This window comes from Callorhinchus milii, unplaced genomic scaffold (genome assembly GCF_018977255.1).
Source record: "Callorhinchus milii isolate IMCB2004 unplaced genomic scaffold, IMCB_Cmil_1.0 Scaffold4, whole genome shotgun sequence".
Taxonomy (NCBI): domain Eukaryota; kingdom Metazoa; phylum Chordata; class Chondrichthyes; order Chimaeriformes; family Callorhinchidae; genus Callorhinchus; species Callorhinchus milii.
This window is the reverse complement of record NW_024704745.1, coordinates 63,054,420-63,073,850: the sequence shown is the minus strand read 5'-3', so window position 1 is coordinate 63,073,850 and position 19,431 is coordinate 63,054,420. Positions and strand designations below refer to the sequence as shown.

The 19,431-nt window shown below is 44.0% G+C and overlaps 1 protein-coding gene across 1 annotated transcript in view; it reads right to left on the bottom strand.

Moving 5' to 3' along the window:
- Positions 1-18,231, bottom strand: part of LOC103185757 (LIM and senescent cell antigen-like-containing domain protein 1) — an 86,437-nt gene extending 68,206 nt beyond the window's left edge. The window contains exon 1 of the mRNA XM_042333864.1: positions 18,125-18,231. Within this exon, the coding sequence (XP_042189798.1) occupies positions 18,125-18,153 (29 nt within the window). The 5' untranslated portion in view covers positions 18,154-18,231. The remainder of the gene's footprint in view (positions 1-18,124) is intronic.
- Positions 18,232-19,431: the final 1,200 nt, after the last annotated feature.

The following is a 19,431-nucleotide window of genomic DNA, read 5'->3' as shown; positions in this document are numbered from 1 at the left end:
TCAGAGCAGACTATTCCTCATGTGACCAGCTGGTAAGCCACTGTCAAGAGTGAAAATAAAACCATACAAAGGTTCCAATTTAATGAGTGTTTTTGGATGATCTCAGGTGGCACAGCAATAACAGTGCTACGATTAGGATCGATGTCCCCTGGGTTAGGAAAAAAAAACATTTCTGCCTTTGATGGGTATCCAGTTATTGCAGTTGGACAGTGCACTTGTGGACATGAGGAGGTCAATTTGGCTTAGTTGCAATACTTCTAGAGTGAAATAGCCCGTGGTCACTGCCTTGGTTCTCATATGAGGCATGCTAAATTCTGCAAAAATCTACCTCTGCTTTGAGTGTTCAGCTCATGCTAAAAATAGCTGAAGGGCACCAGAAAACCATACAACACTTCGGCAAACAGTTCTTGCACTTCTATATTTTTAGCAACCAACGAAAGCAATTCTGGGGCTAAGCAACGCACTTGGGTGCCAAACCTGAAGCAAGTTATGGATGTATGTGCTTGCGTGTGTACGTACGTACATACATACATTTCTGAACCCTGCAACACTGACCTCCATATACCATGCATGCATGTATGGCATATGGAGGTCAATGTTGCAGAGTTCAGAAATAATCTATATCAGTATGTCAGTCGGCAAGACTGTGAGGTACGCATCCCAGAAGCCAAAAATTAGGAGCATTCAGTTTTTTTTCAGATAATTATTTTTTAACCAAAGGACTGACTAGAAAGGATGGATATTTTTGGTGAACCATTGGCAAAAACTAACCTGAAAGACCCTAGTCCAGTCATACTAGAATTTCCTTAACGATTTGAGCTGCACTTAGATTAACAAGCGTACACCAAATATAGAAATTCAAAGGCATTCTTGTGCCAAGGGTTTGGCAATTGATCCAGGATATCTTTCAAATAATACTTACATTCTGAACATGTGTAAACAACTTCTAATACTTGGGAATAGACGCAAAAAGGTTGGAACAAAAGCAGAAGATCTGAAACGTTTCAATGCTGAAGTAAACCAAAATGAGCTCTTTAGTTTAAGCAACTGACAGCAATGAATTACTCAGTCTTTGTAAAGCTGTATCAAATGCAAGGATTATTATATTATTATTAAGATGCGTCAAGATGTTTAAACAACATACTATGATAATAATAAACATGATCCACACAATTGATACAGAACCTTTTGATGCCATCAGGAAATTTCAAAGAGTTTCACAATATTTTACTCTGAAGTACAGCAATTGTGTATTTGTAGGTGAATGCGGCAGACAATTTGCGCACAGCAAATAACCATAAAGTAGATTTCCAATTTTATCTTTATTGACCATGATACCTGGAGAAACGCCCCTCTCTTTTGGATTAATACCAAGGGATCTTTAACGTTCACTTGAACAGCTCAATCAAAAGGCATAAAAATGTGAGTTGTTGAATTCAGCAAAAATACAACTCTAAAGTTGTAGCTAACTCACTGGGTTGTTTATTCAGTTCAAGGAAACTATGTGAAAAATAGAGATGTTGCAATTGCACTATCAGCTTTCAAACATAATCATACATTGGACAATCAAGTCATCTCCAAGTTTTAATTGCCCGAAGGGACAGTAGTTGTAACCACAGAAGCATGACAAATGTTGGCATAAGTTTTTCTGTGCAAGAAATGTTTGTTTTCTTCATTTCAAAGCTACTTCACTTTCGTAGCTAAATTACAACCTTTGCAAAATGACTGAAGGTACCTTTGTCTGAAACATTATGGTATGCTTAGTATGATTTCCTTTAAATATTCCTTTATTTATTAAAATTAAATGTACTACATCATGTATTCAACTACTTATCTTGATTTATGAAAGCACATATGAAATTTGTTTTACAAAACATTCTTCCTCTCCCATTTTGATCTCCCCTTTATTCACATTCAAGTAGAAAGGCTGGCAATGATCTCCTAAGCTATTAAAACATTGTGTACCAGGATAAGAAGCTGCCACATAATGTAGCCTGAAGGGTGCCATATAAATGCAAGTTGTTGTTGTGTGACTTCTTAGCATTAATGCTGATGTTTTAATATTTGCAAAATTGACATCTGTCCTTTGTGCCTCCATTTATACCTCAACTGAAATCTGTGCAGGTCAAAGGCCAACTACTTGGAGCGGAAGGGAGAGTGTCAGAGCGGATGGGACTTGACTTTTGCTCCAAATGCTCTCCCTTCTTTTAAAAAGCAGCTGGCTTCCATTTGGCACTTCACCACAGCGGCAGTGTTGAAACCAGAGGCATTACAAACTCTATTGCACCATTGAAAATCAAAACACTGAGGCCAGTATTAACAGACCACACATGAGTCAACAACATGCACTGAAACAGTTAAAAAAAGAAATAATAATTGCCATTAATGCCTAAATAAAATATATTCTTTCCTGGAATATTCATGTTTAATGCTTCTCTTTAACGCTGTACCTCAGTAATAAAGTGAAATGAGGCAGATTTTTGATAACCCCATTATTTATACTGGAATATTATGGAGGGTCGAACTTCCTCCCCACTTGCTATAAATATACGTTTTTATAAAGTTAATATTTTAGTACAAATTCCTTACAACAAGCATCTCAGCCTCCTCCAGGCCTGAACCTTTTGCTGCATATGGTCAGAAAATAATGAATTGAATATGAAGAGGGTTCCTTATTAGCAATAATCAAGGACAGATTGACTCCAAATGAACCTAGAACAATTTCTCATCTCCATAGATTGACTAGGAATACATTTAAAAGGATTCCCTGTGAGAGCTAGTGTTGCACCAGCTGCTCAAATTGCCTTGCCTTAAATCCAAATTATAAATCAATCCCAGTCACAGAATGTTGTGTTATTTTTTAAATTGTTCTAATCTCTCCCTTCGTCAAATTCAATTTAATTTCAGGAAGCAACTCATCCCTTTACCTCTGGGCTTGGATTAAAACTAACTTTCAACTGTTATATGAAACAGAATGGATGTGGTGAGGAAATAATAATAATCCTTGCATTTGATGCAGCGCTTTTCATGTCTTCTAGATGTCTCAAAGCACTTCACAGAATATACTGTAAAGTGAATTGACTATGTTTGTGGGCGAAACACGGCAGCCAATTGCACACAACAGTGTCCCACAAACAGTCGTGATTGAATTGACAAACTATCATGGATTGATTGACCAAATTATTATTATTTCTTTTGAGAGATTATTATCACCAGAAAAGCGATCTGCCAATCGACTAACAACCAGGTTCCTACTTACTGCTAGGTAAACAGAGGCGTGTAGAGTAAGAAAACTTTCCCAACATTTCGCCCTGCCAGGAATCGAACCCAGGTCTCTCGTTGCGAGGCAAATGCTCTAACCACTGAGCTACAGGACTCCAAGTAAAGCAAAATTCACCTTTGTGTTCGGCTGTGGTAAGAATTTAGGTGCAAAATTAGACAGGGTTCAGTATGGTTTAATTTTCATGAGGTCTCAACTGTGTAGAGCTTGTTTTCAGCAACATGTGCTAAAAATGAGGCCCTGCAGAGTTATTAATATCCATCACCTAAATGAACACTCAAGTCACAAAAAAAACTAAGAGGAACAGATTGAAGAGTGAGTCATTACATAGTGACTAACTTACAAAACTGTTTTTTGTCATTAGCAACGGCAAGAGAAAGTTTTTGCCATGATTACACTGCATGCCATGGAAAAGTTGATGTGTCTGCAAGATTCTGTTTTGAAGTATTGAAGTAAGTACCTCACCAACGAACTTTGTAAAAAATGTAAAAGTTGAAAGGATTTAGTCACCACATGGGAAAGCCAACAGTCATGTGCCAGGTTTCTGCTGTAGGTTTACACCTCAGTAATTATCCATAGTGGAAGCAGATGTTTCTGAAGTTGGAATCACCCTGAGAAGCGCTATGCAATTAAAGTGATCGAGTGAGAGCATCGAACATTAAAAGAGTGGGTCTTGTTGGCTTTTTTTAAAAAAAAAGTTAACTTGACAAAATGTCGAGTTTCTCATACAAAACACGAGCTCTAGACTCGATATAAATAAAATCCCATTAAAAAAATTGGCAACTGTCTGTGGTGTTTCGCCCACAGTACATACAGCAATTCATTTCACAGTATATTCTGTGAAGCATTTTGAGACATCTCAACAATATGATTAGATGCTCTATCAAATGCAAGGATTATTATTATCAGTTGATGTGCACATAGGAGGGAAAGTAAATTGTCTGTATTGATGTACGGATCATTTTTTTAAATGAAAAAATAGGATAAAATATTTACAAGTATAGTTCCTATAGTTTCAAGGAAAAACGTAATTCATCTGCCCCTCCCATACATTTTTTTGACAACATATATTTTCTTATGCTCGCTCATTTCTGGCATTACCACGTAATGTGAACCATCAAAGGTTACTTCAAGTAGAGGCAACTCCTGAGTGGTCATCTTCCTGACGTGAAAGGCGCTCTATAAATGTAATTTTGTTGTTGTTGTTGTCAAATGATCTTTATCAAATGATTTAAAAAAAACAAATGCTGCCATATTGTCGGAAATTACATGACCACAGGGTCAGTTGCTGGCTCTGTCTTCACACCTGCGGCCATTGGTAGTTACTGGTCCAGGAGTCTCTATGCTGCTCTTCTTGCCCCGCCTAACTGTAGAGTGATGCGCCGCCAGTCTACCCTCCGATTTCATAAGGATCCTATTGTTATCCTGAAGCTCATTCTAGGTGGGTTAAAGTGCTGCTCCCTCTTGTCCTTTTACTCTCCAGGGAGAGAAAGCAAAGAGATGCTTTTAGGAACACCAACAACAATTTGTGTTTACATAGGGTCCTTTTGCAGGGTAGCGTCCTAGAGCGCTTGATAGTGGTGGAGCCCTATCAAAGAGGAAGGTCTTCAGGTCCAACTTGAAGATGGGGAGGAAGGGGGCAAGGTGGAGGGATTGAGGGAGTGTTCCAGAGTTTCAGGGTGTAGTGGCTGAAAGTGCGGCCGCCAATGGTGGAACGGAGAAACGAGGGACAAGCAGGAGGCCGGAGCCAGTCGAGTGGAGGCAACGTAGTGGATTGAGGAATAAGCAGGTCGGAGAGGTAGGGAGCTGCCAGGGCATGAAAGGATTTGAAGACTGATGCTATCCTATATCTGAGCGTGGCCTTCAAGCACAACACTGATTAGATTTGCCGCCTTTAACAACACACTAGCAACAGTGAACAAAATCTACAAATAATCACTCATCCAGGAAACTGCCAGGATCACACTGCAACATGGACACGGTCAGTTTTGATTTATAGACGGTTTTCAATTCTCCCAGTGGAAATAGATGACCACTTAAGCAATGCCACTGTTCTAGATTTTATGCGGACTGAATATTTCTTTATAAATGAAATTACTAAAGTGCAGGACATTGATTAGGCAGGCTGCTATCCTAGTAAACAAGATTTGCAAGCTGTAAAGCAGCTTGATATATGGCATATTAAAACCACCAAATTAGGGGCATCTGCAGGGACAGCAAGAACATTAAGACATATGGTTCTCCTGGGATCGTTCCATTCACTTAGGCACATTGCCAGGATTAAGGCAACACAAAGCAGATACGATAGTCAACTATTAAAATGGGTGGAACCATTCCATCTTAAAATCCACGACTGCTTGTGGGACACTGCTGTGTGCAATTCGCTGCCGTGTGCAATTGGCTGCCGTGTTTCACCCACAAAATACACTGTCCAATCCATTTTACAATATATATTCTGTGAAATTCTTTGATATGTCTCAATATCGTGGAGTCCTGTAGCTCAGTGGTTAGAGCACCGCTTTGCAAGTGAGAGACCTGAGTTCAATTCCAGGCAGGGCGAAACCCTGGGCAAGTTTCCTTACTCCACACGCCTAATAATAATCCCTCCAAAATCCAAAAACAATAATAAAAATTGGTCATTTTTAATCTACGACTGTTTGTGGGACATTGCTGTGCGCATTTGGCTGCCGCGTTCACCCACAAATATATAGTCAATTCACTTTACAGTGTGTTCTGTGAAGCGCTTTGGGACGTCCTCCCGACGTGAAAAGCGCTATAGCAAATGCAAGGATTATTATTATTTATTATCGTGATATGGCTCTATATTAAATCCAAGGATTTTTATTATTATTATTAAAATTAATCACATTTTTAAAAGTTTGACCAGGCTTTCTCTGGTTATAAACAAGGTTTCGCTGCTATAATATCTAGCAGTGTCAACACAGTGAAACGGTAGAAATATCAAGAACGACAGCAGCATTTTGCTGCCAAGTGTTTCAGTATATGCAGCCCACTAACAAGCATTCAGATATACACATACTTGCTGTTAACAACATCCTTATTTAGGCAATGGCATCTCAACTTCCCACGGTAAGGAATCTGCCTGTAAGATAATCACATTTCTTAGATCCTTAAACAGGGCTATGTTATTTACACCCTGCACATGTTGTTACAGAAGCTTAAACCCTACTAGATAAGTTACATAATTGTTTAAACCATTGCAATGCTTTATAGGCTGCTCTCTATATTACCGAGAACAAACATTCAGTTTGCAAAGTATAAATCAGAGTTTGCAGTTCATAAAGCAGGTATGGTGAGGTAGCTAGAACAAAATTCTGCACCAAAGTGATTTGTACAGATCTGGTTTAGAGATAAAAGCATTCTGCACATTTTGTTTTGTAATTCTAATTTTTAGCTATTGATAATCCATCTGAGTACTGCCGCAATCTGTGCAGAGTGGGCTAGACTTTTAATTAATTATTTCTCAAAATTAGTCCTTTATGGAAAGATTCTTATTGTTTGAACTGTTAAACCATAGCAATGCTGTATGAGAAGACTATCACCATTAATACAGTATTTACGGTAACCAGATTGGTGCCTTTACTGATCAGTTGAGACTCATGCCTCAATGCAATTGAACACACCCAATTATAGCTTATGTGATCTCCAAAACACTTTTAAAATCAGGGTGGGCCCCCTTGAACAAGTAAGTGTGTGTCTGCGTCTTTCACAAGAACAAGTCAATACAATGAGCCAATTTCAGTTTATCTGTTTAGAATCTATGTTCACTGAAAATAAAACTATCAACCTTCGACTCAATGTAATCAGTTTACACTGCACTTCATACCGCTTATTTTATTTAAATGTGCAAATGCATAATGCCTGACTCATTGACAAGCCCTTCATTGTTACACATCTTAAGGAAGGGTGTGTCCGAATACTAGCTGGATGTATATCCCAAATAAAACTTTAAATGTTTTAAATGCATTTTAATAAAGAACTAGCAGTTTAAGCAGCAAACTTAGTATTTAGAGGATACTGAGATCTAAAATTTGAGCATTTGCAAATACTGTGGAGATTTTCCAAGTTGCAAAGAATGACTCCCGTTAATAACTTGACGTTATACTGCCCTGCGGGAATTCTGCTCCAGAAGTAGATTGTGTGAGAGCAGAGCTCCCGCTAGCTGTTGTGATCACTCTTATTATAATAATAATCCTTGCATTTGATATAGCGCCTTATCACATCTTCGAAACGTCTCAAAGGGCTTCACAGAGTATACTATAAGTGTAGAGACTATATTTTGTGGGCTAAAGTGCAGCAGCCAATTGCGCACAGCAGTTTCCTGCATACAGATGTGGATTTAGTGACCAAATTATTATTTATTGATTTTTTTGAAGCGATTATAACCCTAACCCGTTTCTTGGAAGAGATGAGCCATGAGGCATTAACTACAGATCGTAGATTTAAGGTAATTATCAAAAGAGCAAAGAGAGGGGTTAGATGAAATTCTGTTTGCACAGAAAGCTGTTGGCACATGGAATTCCCAACCTGGTAATGTGGTCGAGGCTGAATTCACATCACCTAATAAGAGGGAATTAGATAAATACAGCACCTGAAAAAGGAGAAATATAAAAGGTTGGGAAAAGGGTAGGAGAATGGGACTAAACAGATAGCTCTTTCAAAGCCAGTAAAAGCATGCTGGACGATGGTCTCCAGAGCTGTAAATTATATGGCCCATCAATGAAAACATTTCCTATTGTTGCCTCAACTTGTAACTTTGAAACCTCAACTTTTGATTCATTGTAAAATTTATGAGAACAATCATTCCATTTGAAAAAAATTAAATAGCTCATCTTCCTACACTATTAGAACAATGTAATTTAACAAAGCAACTAGAATAAACAGCACATTGATGACTCTGTTTTACAAACACAGCAAAACAAATCGAAAGATCATATATATATACATCACTCATCAATCATAGTACTTTGGACATAATAACAACAACTTGCATTTATATAACACCCCTCAGGGCAGTGTCCCAGAGCGCTTGACAATGGTGGAGCCAGGGGGAGGGGGAAGTGACCGTTGGTACGATCGAACAGGAAGATCTTCAGGCACAACCTGAAGATGGGGAAGGAACAGGCAAGGCAGAGGGATAGAGGAAGATAATTGTGGCACAGTCATAGCAAAGAGAACAGCACAATATAACAGCGAGGCACTTTTAATGTTGTTCATGGTTGCAAGTATAGTAGAACAGTGAAGAGATCCGTTTACCACTTTTCCAATATTATTTTCTACATATTTTTGGCCAGACATACAGGTACACAAACACACATACGCATAGTACTGTAATTACCTGAAATGTTTGTGTGTGGCGAATTCCTCTGCCTCTACAAATTGCTCCACTTTAAATAAACAAATCAGTTACCCTAAGAGCTAACATTATTTTTAAGTAAAAGGAAACAAAACGTAGTCCTCTTCTGTACCACAATGGCTGTTTGATCTGCACATTTGGATAAATACTTATATGGAACATAAAAGAATGTGTGGATTGGATTAGATCAACAATTTGCACTTACACGGGCAGTGTCGGAGTGCTGAACATTTAGCATGGTTGACAGCAATGAGCAATAGAGAGCTAGTTTCTTCATTGGTCATTGTTAACGGTTTCTCAAAAGCAACATTTGTGCAGTCCTCGCTTCATGCTTTTTAACTCTGTTAGCCATCATTGAGAAATTGGTTGAGGCATTCAAGACGATGAAAAGATACTTGGAAAGCAGAAATATTAGAGGGTATTGGTACATTGTGTGTTGTAATGCTCTGCAACAGAGTGGGCTATTGTTTTTTTCCAATTCCTCTGTTGTACCCTTTACTAAACCCATTTGCTGAGCCTTTATGTCCAGTCATCAACAAGTGCATCTCCTCAGTGCAATAAATGGTGCTGCTCCACAAAAACATTTTAATATGGAACTATACAGATCCAGGAAAGTCCCAGGTTTATTCCCTGCTTTATGCTAGTTATCTGATCTCAACTGCACCAGCAAGAGGGATACAGATCTTTAGTGGGTTTGGCCTCTGAAGAGAGGGGAGCATTGCACAATAGAAGGTTTAAATATGTTAAAACAACCATATTTTTTAACCACCATCTGACTCACATCCAGGATACAAGTCATCAAGAATTCCAAGGCAGGTCAGTAGAATGCATATTTCTCCAGATGTGAGCTATGTAAATACAAATAAGGCCAAGTGTTATAGAATAAAAAGACTCCTTGCTTGCAACCAATGTCATTTCAAACATACAGTAATAAAAGAGGCGATGGTGCACTTGTGATATTAGGATCAGATTAGTGTGCAAACATTTCTAGGAAATGGTGCACTTGTGATATTAGAATCAGAATAGTGTGCAAACGTTTCTAGGAAATGCAGGAAATAAATGGCTGAATGTTCATTGCCTTCAAGTACAATTATTGCTTTGAAGATTATTGATCTACTAAAATACAGGTAGTTGCAAATACAAAACCGAAGAACTCTCTTAGCTTTTCCAAGGCTGAAGAGCTTAGCAAAGTGCTGTCGTTTAATCCATAGAAGTATGTTTACGAATTTAAACATTGGGACAATTATTCTTTGGCATGTCCAAGGAATTTACATATTCGCAGCTTGCACTTCCACATTTAGATGAGAAAAATCTACTTGAATGCCTTAATGATGCCACCCTGCCATTTTCAGCCTTTTAACTGGCTACTAAACAGTCCCATCGAGCTAAACCCTTAATAATAATCCTTGCATTTGATATAGCGTCTTATCATGTAGACGTCTCAAAGCGCTTCACTGAATACGATTCTATAGCAGGGGAGTGGGATTGATTTGGATAGTTGTTTTAAAAGAGTTAGCACAGACGAATGGCCTACTTTCTGTGCTGTATAATTCTATATGTTGTAAAGTGGATTTTGTGGGCGAAAAAGGTATACCCACTTTCAAAATTGGAAGTTAGGTGCTGCAAGAATGGAGTAGAAAATTAGAAATTGTGAGAAAGAGGAAGAAAAGGTTAAAAAACATTAAAATTTAAGTCAAGGAGAGAAAAAATAAAAAAGAACAGATGGTGTTTACACTGGTAGTTGTTATTGAACAGGCATTTATTGTTATTGGCCAGTGCAAGTTTTCAAATATCCTATTGTATGTTACAGCAAACTTGTTTCAGCAAGTGATGCTTGGTTCTACATTTGATCATAAGGCATGGACGGAGCTTCAGTTGCCACCACCAACTGGATAGAGCTCCACAAATAAATGGAGTGGTATTCTGCAATCCTCTTCTTGAATTCTGATGCCAAATTTGTCACTCCAGATGGTGCAAGTAGAACTTGGAAATGGTCTGGGTCAATGGAGTGAGATACGACTCTTTAATGTTGGAGCCTCTGGTCCTGTGGAGCATACCAAGCTACACTGTTTCTACGTAAAAATTGACAATTTAGGGGACAAGTCCATCCAGTCTGGGGAAGATCCTGACAGGCCATCAATGTAGAAACTGAAAAATATCTGCAGATGGTAGCAAGCAGTTAAACCCAAAACGATGTTTTCAAGATTACCCAACTGCTCCACAGGCAACCCCACCAGCAATCATCGCCCTTTGCTCTGCCGCTGAAGTTTGCAATCAGCAACAGCATGCAATGTAAAGTGGCAGATAACTCACGGCAGTGTCACTGAATCCAAAGCACGCACCCTACCCACCACCAAGACAAATCAAGGTAATGGTCAGTCTTAAACTCTAGAACCAACTATCATCATAATAATGCTTCGCACAGCGCCTTTCGCGTCAGGAGGCATCCCAAAGTGCTTCACAGAATATACTGTAAAGTGCAGTGACTGTGTGTTTTGTTGGGGACTGTGTAAGCCACTTTGTACTGTCCCACAAACAGCCAAGAGTGAGTGACCAATTTTATTTGGGGAATTTTTGGCTATGACACCAGAAGAAATTCCCTTCTCTCTTTGAACAGAGGCATGGTATCTTTTCCGTCCACCTGAACAGTTGCTTTAATGTCTCATCTGAAAAACCGCAACCCCCCCACCGCAATACAGCACATCTTCAGCACTGCATTGAAGTATCAGGTCAGACTGAGTTCCAAGTCCTTACAAGGAGTTTATATCCACAACCTACTGACTCAGAGGCAAGTGTGCTACCAACTGAGCGAGACTGATGCACAAACTCTCAACGCCTCAGGTTGGCAGATAATTCACTAAGTCAGTCCAACTTCCCTTAAAACACTGAGCATCACTGCATAGATACTCATCACACGACGCATGTATCTGCCTGTACACGATGCTACAGCCTCAAATAAACAGCACCATCCAGCATGTACAGACATCATAACCTGACTGACATAAACTCATTTGTACTGAAACAGTTTAGAACAATGAATGATAATCATTGTGAAATAAGGTCCATGCTTTATATTAGTAAATTTACTGAAAATATATGTCCTACATAAAGAGATCAATATTGTTAAATGATCAGCAAAAAGACTGTATAATTTCAATATAATTTAAGACAAGCCTGAAAACATTTTATACCACTTTTTAAACTTCAATTCAACATAAAAATACATGTTAAATCAACTTTAAGCATATCACAAGGGCATTGGTATAGCCTCTGAACCAGCAGTTTATGAGATCCAAAAACATCAACAAACAACTAACATTTATACATTGTCTTTCATGCAGGGTAGTGTTTTGGGAGTGTTTAACAAACCAATTGCAGCACATTCGCTTTAGAATTATTTGGCTGCCAATGCAACAAAAACAATGACGACAATTCACAACACAAATTTGCATTTATATTGCACTCTTCAAGCAGGATAGTGTCTCAGAACACTGCACATCGATGGGGTTGGATTCTGAGCGAGGGAGAAGGGGGAGGGAGGCAGGAGGGACCGAAGAAGGGATATTGAGGGTAGGTGCAGTGACTGAAGGCATGGCCACCAATGGTGGGACAGAGGGGTCAGGAGACATGCAGCAGGACTTTACAGCTGGACAAAGTTGGTGGGCAAAGGAGAGGGGTAAAAAATGGTCAGAGGGGAGGCATATGCTGAGGCGTGAAGGGATTTATACGTGAAGGCGGGTTTGAGAGTTAGCCTGGGACGGTCAGAACCGGAGGTGAGGAGATCTTGACAGAAGCCAAGGAGGTTCTGTCTTGTCCATATTTAGCTGCAGGAAGCTGTTGCTGATCCAGGCCTTAATGTCTGACAAGCAGTGGACCTGAGATCATGTCTAGAGGAAGAAAAATAGACTTGGATGTAATCTGCATACATATGGAGGTCAACCTCATGTCTGTGGCTGATATCACCAAGAGGGACGAGGAAGTAGATGAAGAAAAAGAGGTGGATGAGGATAGAGCCCTGTGGGGCACCACAAATGACCTTGCAAGGGCGGGAGAAGAAACCAATGGAGGAGACAAAATGGAGATATTCACAGCACATATTGTAATCCTGCCCCCATTTAATAAACATCTTTTAGATCCTCAATTAGACTAAGAAATTAATCTGTCATTATCTTCAAAAGAAATAAAACTACATTATTAGAATGTATTAATTTATATGATTATGCTAACTGGATCCTTTTAGCACACATTTGAAACCTGTTGTGCCTTAAATACAACAATACAATTCCATCTGCTTTTACTTATACTGCTTTTATATTACACATCCTGTACCACCTACTGGAAGTGCTGACAATTCAACTCCACATTGCAAGCCTTGTGCTTTGCCATGTACTTCTGAAAAAGGGGCCTGGGACACAGACATCTGAGTCCACTTGATGCACTGAATATGGAAAGAACCGCTAAATTGATACTATTAACCGCCCTCTGAGAAACCAATGAGACCTGAACAAAGCCCCAACCTCCAAGTTTCTGGCACAGTCTTGATACTGAAAACTTGGAAAATCTCAATTCACAAAATGTATGCACGCAAGGGACATTTAATACACATCATGGAAAAGTGGATTACAAAAANTGTATTTCTACTAAATATGGGAATAATCTGCAAGGGGCACATAGAAATGGCAGGTAAACAGAACAGAATGATTGCTCACTCAAAGAACCAGCACAATAAACAAAAGGCCAAATGGCCTTCTTTGCTGTAGATGTCTATATGGTTCCAAGGGTCCCAGGAATCGTTTAAACAATGCTGGTGGTTGAATTGCTCGCACTGTATTGTGATTCCACCAACATTCTGTGAAATCAAAATACACATTGTATCGTGGTTTGTTTCTAAAACATCAAATAGCACAAGAACAAACATTGAAACAGAAATAATAGAGCAGTTGATTCCAAGGAACTGTAAACGCCAAGCATGGCATGATGTGGACTTTAATGGGAGTAAACATGTGAGACTGTTGCCTAATTATATTGTACAGTTTCACACATTCAATGTATCGAATGAGCACAAATTATTTAGTTATAAATTCAGTGTCAAATTCAAGTCCGTGATTTCGACTTAACGAGCTAGTCTCTTACCACTTGGGCTCTGCAGCTACAAAGTGATCATTTAAACTAAAAAAAACTTTGAATATTTTAGTTTTAAAAGATGTTGGACAAGGTTTTCTGATGGTCCATTTGTTGGAAAAAACATAAGGTGCAACAATGAGCTGTACAGACCATATAAGGTCATAGCTGCAAATCCCAATCTGTGCTGCATTAGCTGATCTCAGTCAAGGAAGCAGTTGCAGTGCTACAATTACTTTACAGCTCTGGGTTGGGAGGAGAAAAATATCTGATGATAATCCTTGCGTTTGATATAGCACCTTAGCACATCTTTGAGATGTCTCAAACCTCTTCACAGAGTATACTGTAAGTGAAATATATTTTGTGGGTGAAACATGGCAACCAACTGCGCACAGCAGTGCCCCACAAATAGTCGTGGATTGAGTGACCAGATTACTATTTATTTATTAATTTTTGATTTGAAAGAATTGTTACCCCCGGAAGGTGATCTGCCAATCGACTAACAACCGGGTTCCTACAACAACAACTTGGATTTATATAGCGCCCTCCACGCCGGACGGCATCTCAGAGCGCTTTATAGTAACGGATCCCGGGACCGAGCCAGGGGGAGGAAGGTGACCAAAGGCGCTGTCGAAAAGAAAGGTCTTCAGCCGAGATCAGTGGATCAATTCTGTAATTATTTATAAGGTTTTTAAACATGCCCTTGGGAAGAATAATGGTACAAATAAATACCTCAACAATTAAAAAAAATGTAGCTTCTTTCAGGAGAAAAGCAGGCCACTGAATTAAGGTGCTTTTTAAAGAAATCTTCCGCTACAGCTCTAAGGGGTAGAATTATCAATGGTCCAAACAAAACATTCTTAAATTGGAAACTCTGATGATAACATATCCAAATGCTGACGTCAACATTATCAAAATGCTTAGGAATGTAAATAATTTTCAAGAGATGTGTCCCAGATGATGCACAGTCTCCAGGAGCTAAGATGATCATTCAAGCTGATTTAACATTTTAACTTCGAGACAAGATTACTGAAATCGACAGAAGTATTTTAAACACTGAGCAGTTGGAAACAAAATGATTAATTCATTACAGGCCAACAAACACAATGCAGCAGCAGCTGAAGCATAATATGTTAAAACACGATGACTTTTCACAACAGATCATTTTAAGATTTTAGAAATGATTTTATGAGAATTAGAAATTTACAATTCTCTTCATTTCTTTGTTCACTGTAAAAAAACAAGCACCCATTTGTGACTCTAAAATACCGTTAGCAGGACAATACACAACGCAGATTTACATTCATAGATAATCCTTACATTTGATATAGTGCCTTATCACGTCCTTGAGACGTCTCAAAGCGCTTTGCAGAATATACTGTAGAGTGTAGTGACTGTATATTTTGTGGGCGAAATAGAGTGTCTTTCACATCAGGAGGATATCCCACTGCCCCGGAAAGACTAAAATTTGCACTCGTAGTGGGGGCCGGGGAAGAGGAGGTAAGATGGCTGAAAGCACGGTCAAAGAGGAAAGTCTCGAGATGGACCTTGAAGGAGTCAAGGGGCGAGTCAAAGGGATTCAAGGATGGATCCCAGATCTGCGTACCTGCCTCCAGAGAGTGGGGCGGGGGGGTGGGGGCAGATACGCAGAAAGCCTGTGCGGCTGATGGTGGGGTGAATCATCGAAGAAAAACACAGATCCCTTTGGGGGGGGGGGGGGGGGGGGGGGGGGGAGGGGGGGGAATGAGAAAAAAAAAGGTATTACAGTACTTCAGGTGGTAACAATTCACAAGCGCTCACCGCCAGGCAAGCTTCAGCTTCGAGCCGGAAATTTAAAAGAATAAATCACGGCGCCCGGCACTCACGGCCTGAAACAGGCCAGACATGACTGCTGGACGGTTCCACTCTCACTGAACACAATGAGTAACTTTCTGGCTGCAAAGTGTCTAACTCTTTGGGGTATTCCAGTTACTTGACTGAATTCTGACTTCCCTCTGCCCACACCCCCCCCACACACCACCACCCCCCCACCCACACCCCTCACCCCCCAACCCCTCCACACCACACCCCCACACCTCCCCCCCCCCACCACACCCCCACCCCCCAACCCCTCCACACCACACCACCCCCCACCCACACCCCTCACCCCCCAACCCCTCCACACCCCCCACCCCCAACCCCTCCACACCACCCCCCCCACCCACACCCCCCCCCCCCACCACACCTCCCACAACCCCTCCACACCACCCCCCCAACCCCTCCAAACCACCCCCCCCCAACCCCACCCCCCCACCACACCACCCCCACCCACACCCCCACCCCCCAACCCCTCCACACCACCCCCCCCACCCCTCACCCCCCAACCCCTCCACACCACACCACCCCCACCCACACCCCCCACCCCCCAACCCCTCCACACCACACCCCCACCCCCCAACCCCTCCACACCACCCCCCCCCACCCCACACCCCCCCACCCCCACCCACACCCCCCAACCCCTCCACACCACACCCCCCCACCCCACCACACCCCCCACAACCCCCACCCCCCCACCCCCACACCCCCCAACCCCCCACCCACACCCCCCACCCCCACCACACCCCCCAACCCCTCCACACCCACCCCCCACCCCCACCACACCCCCACACCCCCCACACCACACCCCCCCCACCCCCACCACACCCCCCACACCCCCACCCCAACCCCCCCACCCCCCCCAGCCCCAACCCCTCCACACCACCCCCCAACCCCCCCTACCCCCCCAACCCCCCCCCCCCCCCCCCCCCCAGCCCCAACCCCTCCACCCCCCCCCACCACACCCCCCCAACCCCCCCCCACCACACCCCCCACCCCCCCCCAGCCCCAACCCCTCCACACCCCCCCCAACCCCCCCCACCCCCAACCCCTCCACCCCCCCCCACCACCACACCCCCCCACCCCCCCCACCACACCCCTACCCCCCCCCAGCCCCAACCCCCCCACCCCCCCCCCCACCCACACACGTCCCGCTCCCCAGTTTCCACCCATTCGCTCCTTTCGGGACAACTTTTTTTTTTCGCGGCTCTTTTCGCCAACAGAAAAGAATGGAGGATGAGGGGCTGCGGCTCATCGGAGCTTTGCGGTGCACCGATCAGCCCGGACTTCCCTGGGCCTCGAGCCGCAGGGACACAGGGGCCGAACATTGTCTCCAGGTTTTATATATACACATATATATATATATATATATATACATATACACACATATAAACAACACCAACGTCGTGAACGTGGCTGAAGTTGGCCTCTGGCAGTGCTCGGGCGCGGCGAGCACGAGTCGGCCTGAAATCCCCTTCACTGCCAACAAGTCAACCAACTCTCAACCAAACCACTCAACTGCACTCAACTCTCCTCTCTGCAAAGAAGTAACTCGGGGGGTTTTTTCACTGCAAAAAAGAAAACTCACCGACTTCTACTTCTGGTGGATATATATATGTGTGTATATATTTGGGGGTTAAAGCAAATCTCTCCCCACACCACACACACAAATGTATACATACACACTGTATATATATATATTGTGTGTATATATGTGTACACACACACAGACACACACAGACAACATGAAACAAAAGCAGTGAAGCCCAGTCACACACAGTGGCGCCCAGGACTGGACACCACAGCCGGACACCAACACAAGGCTGCAAATGTGTCCACACACAGACACACACACACAGACAGACACAGACACACACACACAGACACACACACACACACAGACACACACACACAGAGACACAGACACACACACACACACAGACACACACAGACACACACACACACACACACCGAGACACAGAGACACACACACACACAGACAGACACACAGAGACACACACACACACACAGAGACAGACACACACACACACACACCGAGACACAGACACACAAACACACACACAGAGACACACACACACACACCGAGACACACAGACAGAGACACAGACACAGAGACACAAATACACACAGAGACAGACACACACAGAGACAGACACAAACACACACAGACAGAGCCACAGACACAGAGACACAAATACACACAGAGACAGACACACACAGAGACAGACACAAACACACAGACAGAGCCACAGACACACACAGAGACAGACACACAGAGACAGACACAAACACACAGACAGAGCCACAGACACACACAGAGACAGACACACACAGACACAGAGACACACACAGACACAGAGCCACACACAGACACAGAGACACACACAGACAGAGCCACAGACACACACAGAGAGACAGAGACACAGACACAGAATTATATTAAAAAGTGAGGGTTTGGGATTTTTTTTTACCTTCCGGTCATTCCAGCGACGGCGAACATTCCCACTGAGATGAAAGACTGAAGAGTTTCGGCGTTTCCCTCCTCTCCGTTTGTGCCTCTCCTCCTCCTCCTCTCCCTCTCTCCCTCTCCTCCTCCTCCTCCTCCTCTCCCTCTCCTCCTCTCCCTCTCCTCTCCTCCTCCTCTCCCTCTCCTCCTCTCCCTCTCCTCCTCCTCCTCTCTCCTCCTCTCCCTCTCTCCTCCTCTCTCCCTCTCCTCCTCCTCCTCCTCTCTCCTCCTCTCCTCCTCTCCCTCTCCTCCTCCTCTCTCTCTCTCCTCCTCCTCCTCCTCTCTCCTCTCCTCCTCCTCCTCCTCTCTCCCTCTCCTCCTCCTCCTCTCCCTCTCCTCTCCTCCTCCTCCTCTCTCCCTCTCCCCAGTTGTTGCAACGATGGGGCGGGAGCAATGGCGATGGGTCTGGGAGTCAGTCACTGCGTCTGTGTGTCAGTCACTGGCCGCTCCCCCCTCCCTCACTGTGCACTCGGACAGGGCAGGCAGGGCTGGCAGGGAGGGAGGGAGGGCAGGGCTGGCAGGGAGGGAGGGCAGGGCTGGCAGGGAGGGAGGGCAGAGCTGGCAGGAGGGAGGGCAGAGCTGGCAGGGAGGGAGGGCAGGGTAGGGCAGGGCTGGCAAGGAGGGAGGGAGGGAGGGCAGAGCGGCAGGGAGGGAGGGAGGGAGGGGAGGGCAGAGCTGGCAGGGAGGGAGGGGGGGGAGGGCAGAGCTGGCAGGGAGGGGGGGGGCAGAGCTGGCAGGGAGGGAGGGCTGGCAGGGAGGGAGGGCAGAGCTGGCAGGGAGGGAGGGCAGGGGAGGGCAGAGCTGGGAGGGCAGGGCTGGCAAGGAGGGAGGGAGGGAGGGGAGGGCAGAGCAGGGAGGGAGGGGAGGGCAGAGCTGGCAGGGAGGGAGGGCAGGGGAGGGCAGAGCTGGGAGGGAGGGCAGGGCTGGCAGGGAGGGAGGGCAGGCTGGCAGGGAGGGAGGGGAGGGGAGGGCAGAGCTGGGGGGGGGAGGGCAGGGCTGGCAGGGAGGGAGGGGGGGGGCAGGGAGGGAGGGCTGGCAGGGAGGGAGGGGAGGGAGAGGGCAGAGCTGGAGGGAGGGAGGGAGGGGGGGCAGAGCTGGCGGAGGGGGAGGGCAGGGCTGGCAGGGGGAGGGGGGAGGGCAGAGCTGGCAGGGAGGGAGGGGGCAGAGCTGGCAGGGAGGGAGGGGAGGGCTGGCAGGGAGGGAGGGCAGGCTGGCAGGGAGGGGAGGGCAGGCTGGGAGGGCAGGGCTGGCAAGGAGGGAGGGGAGGGCAGA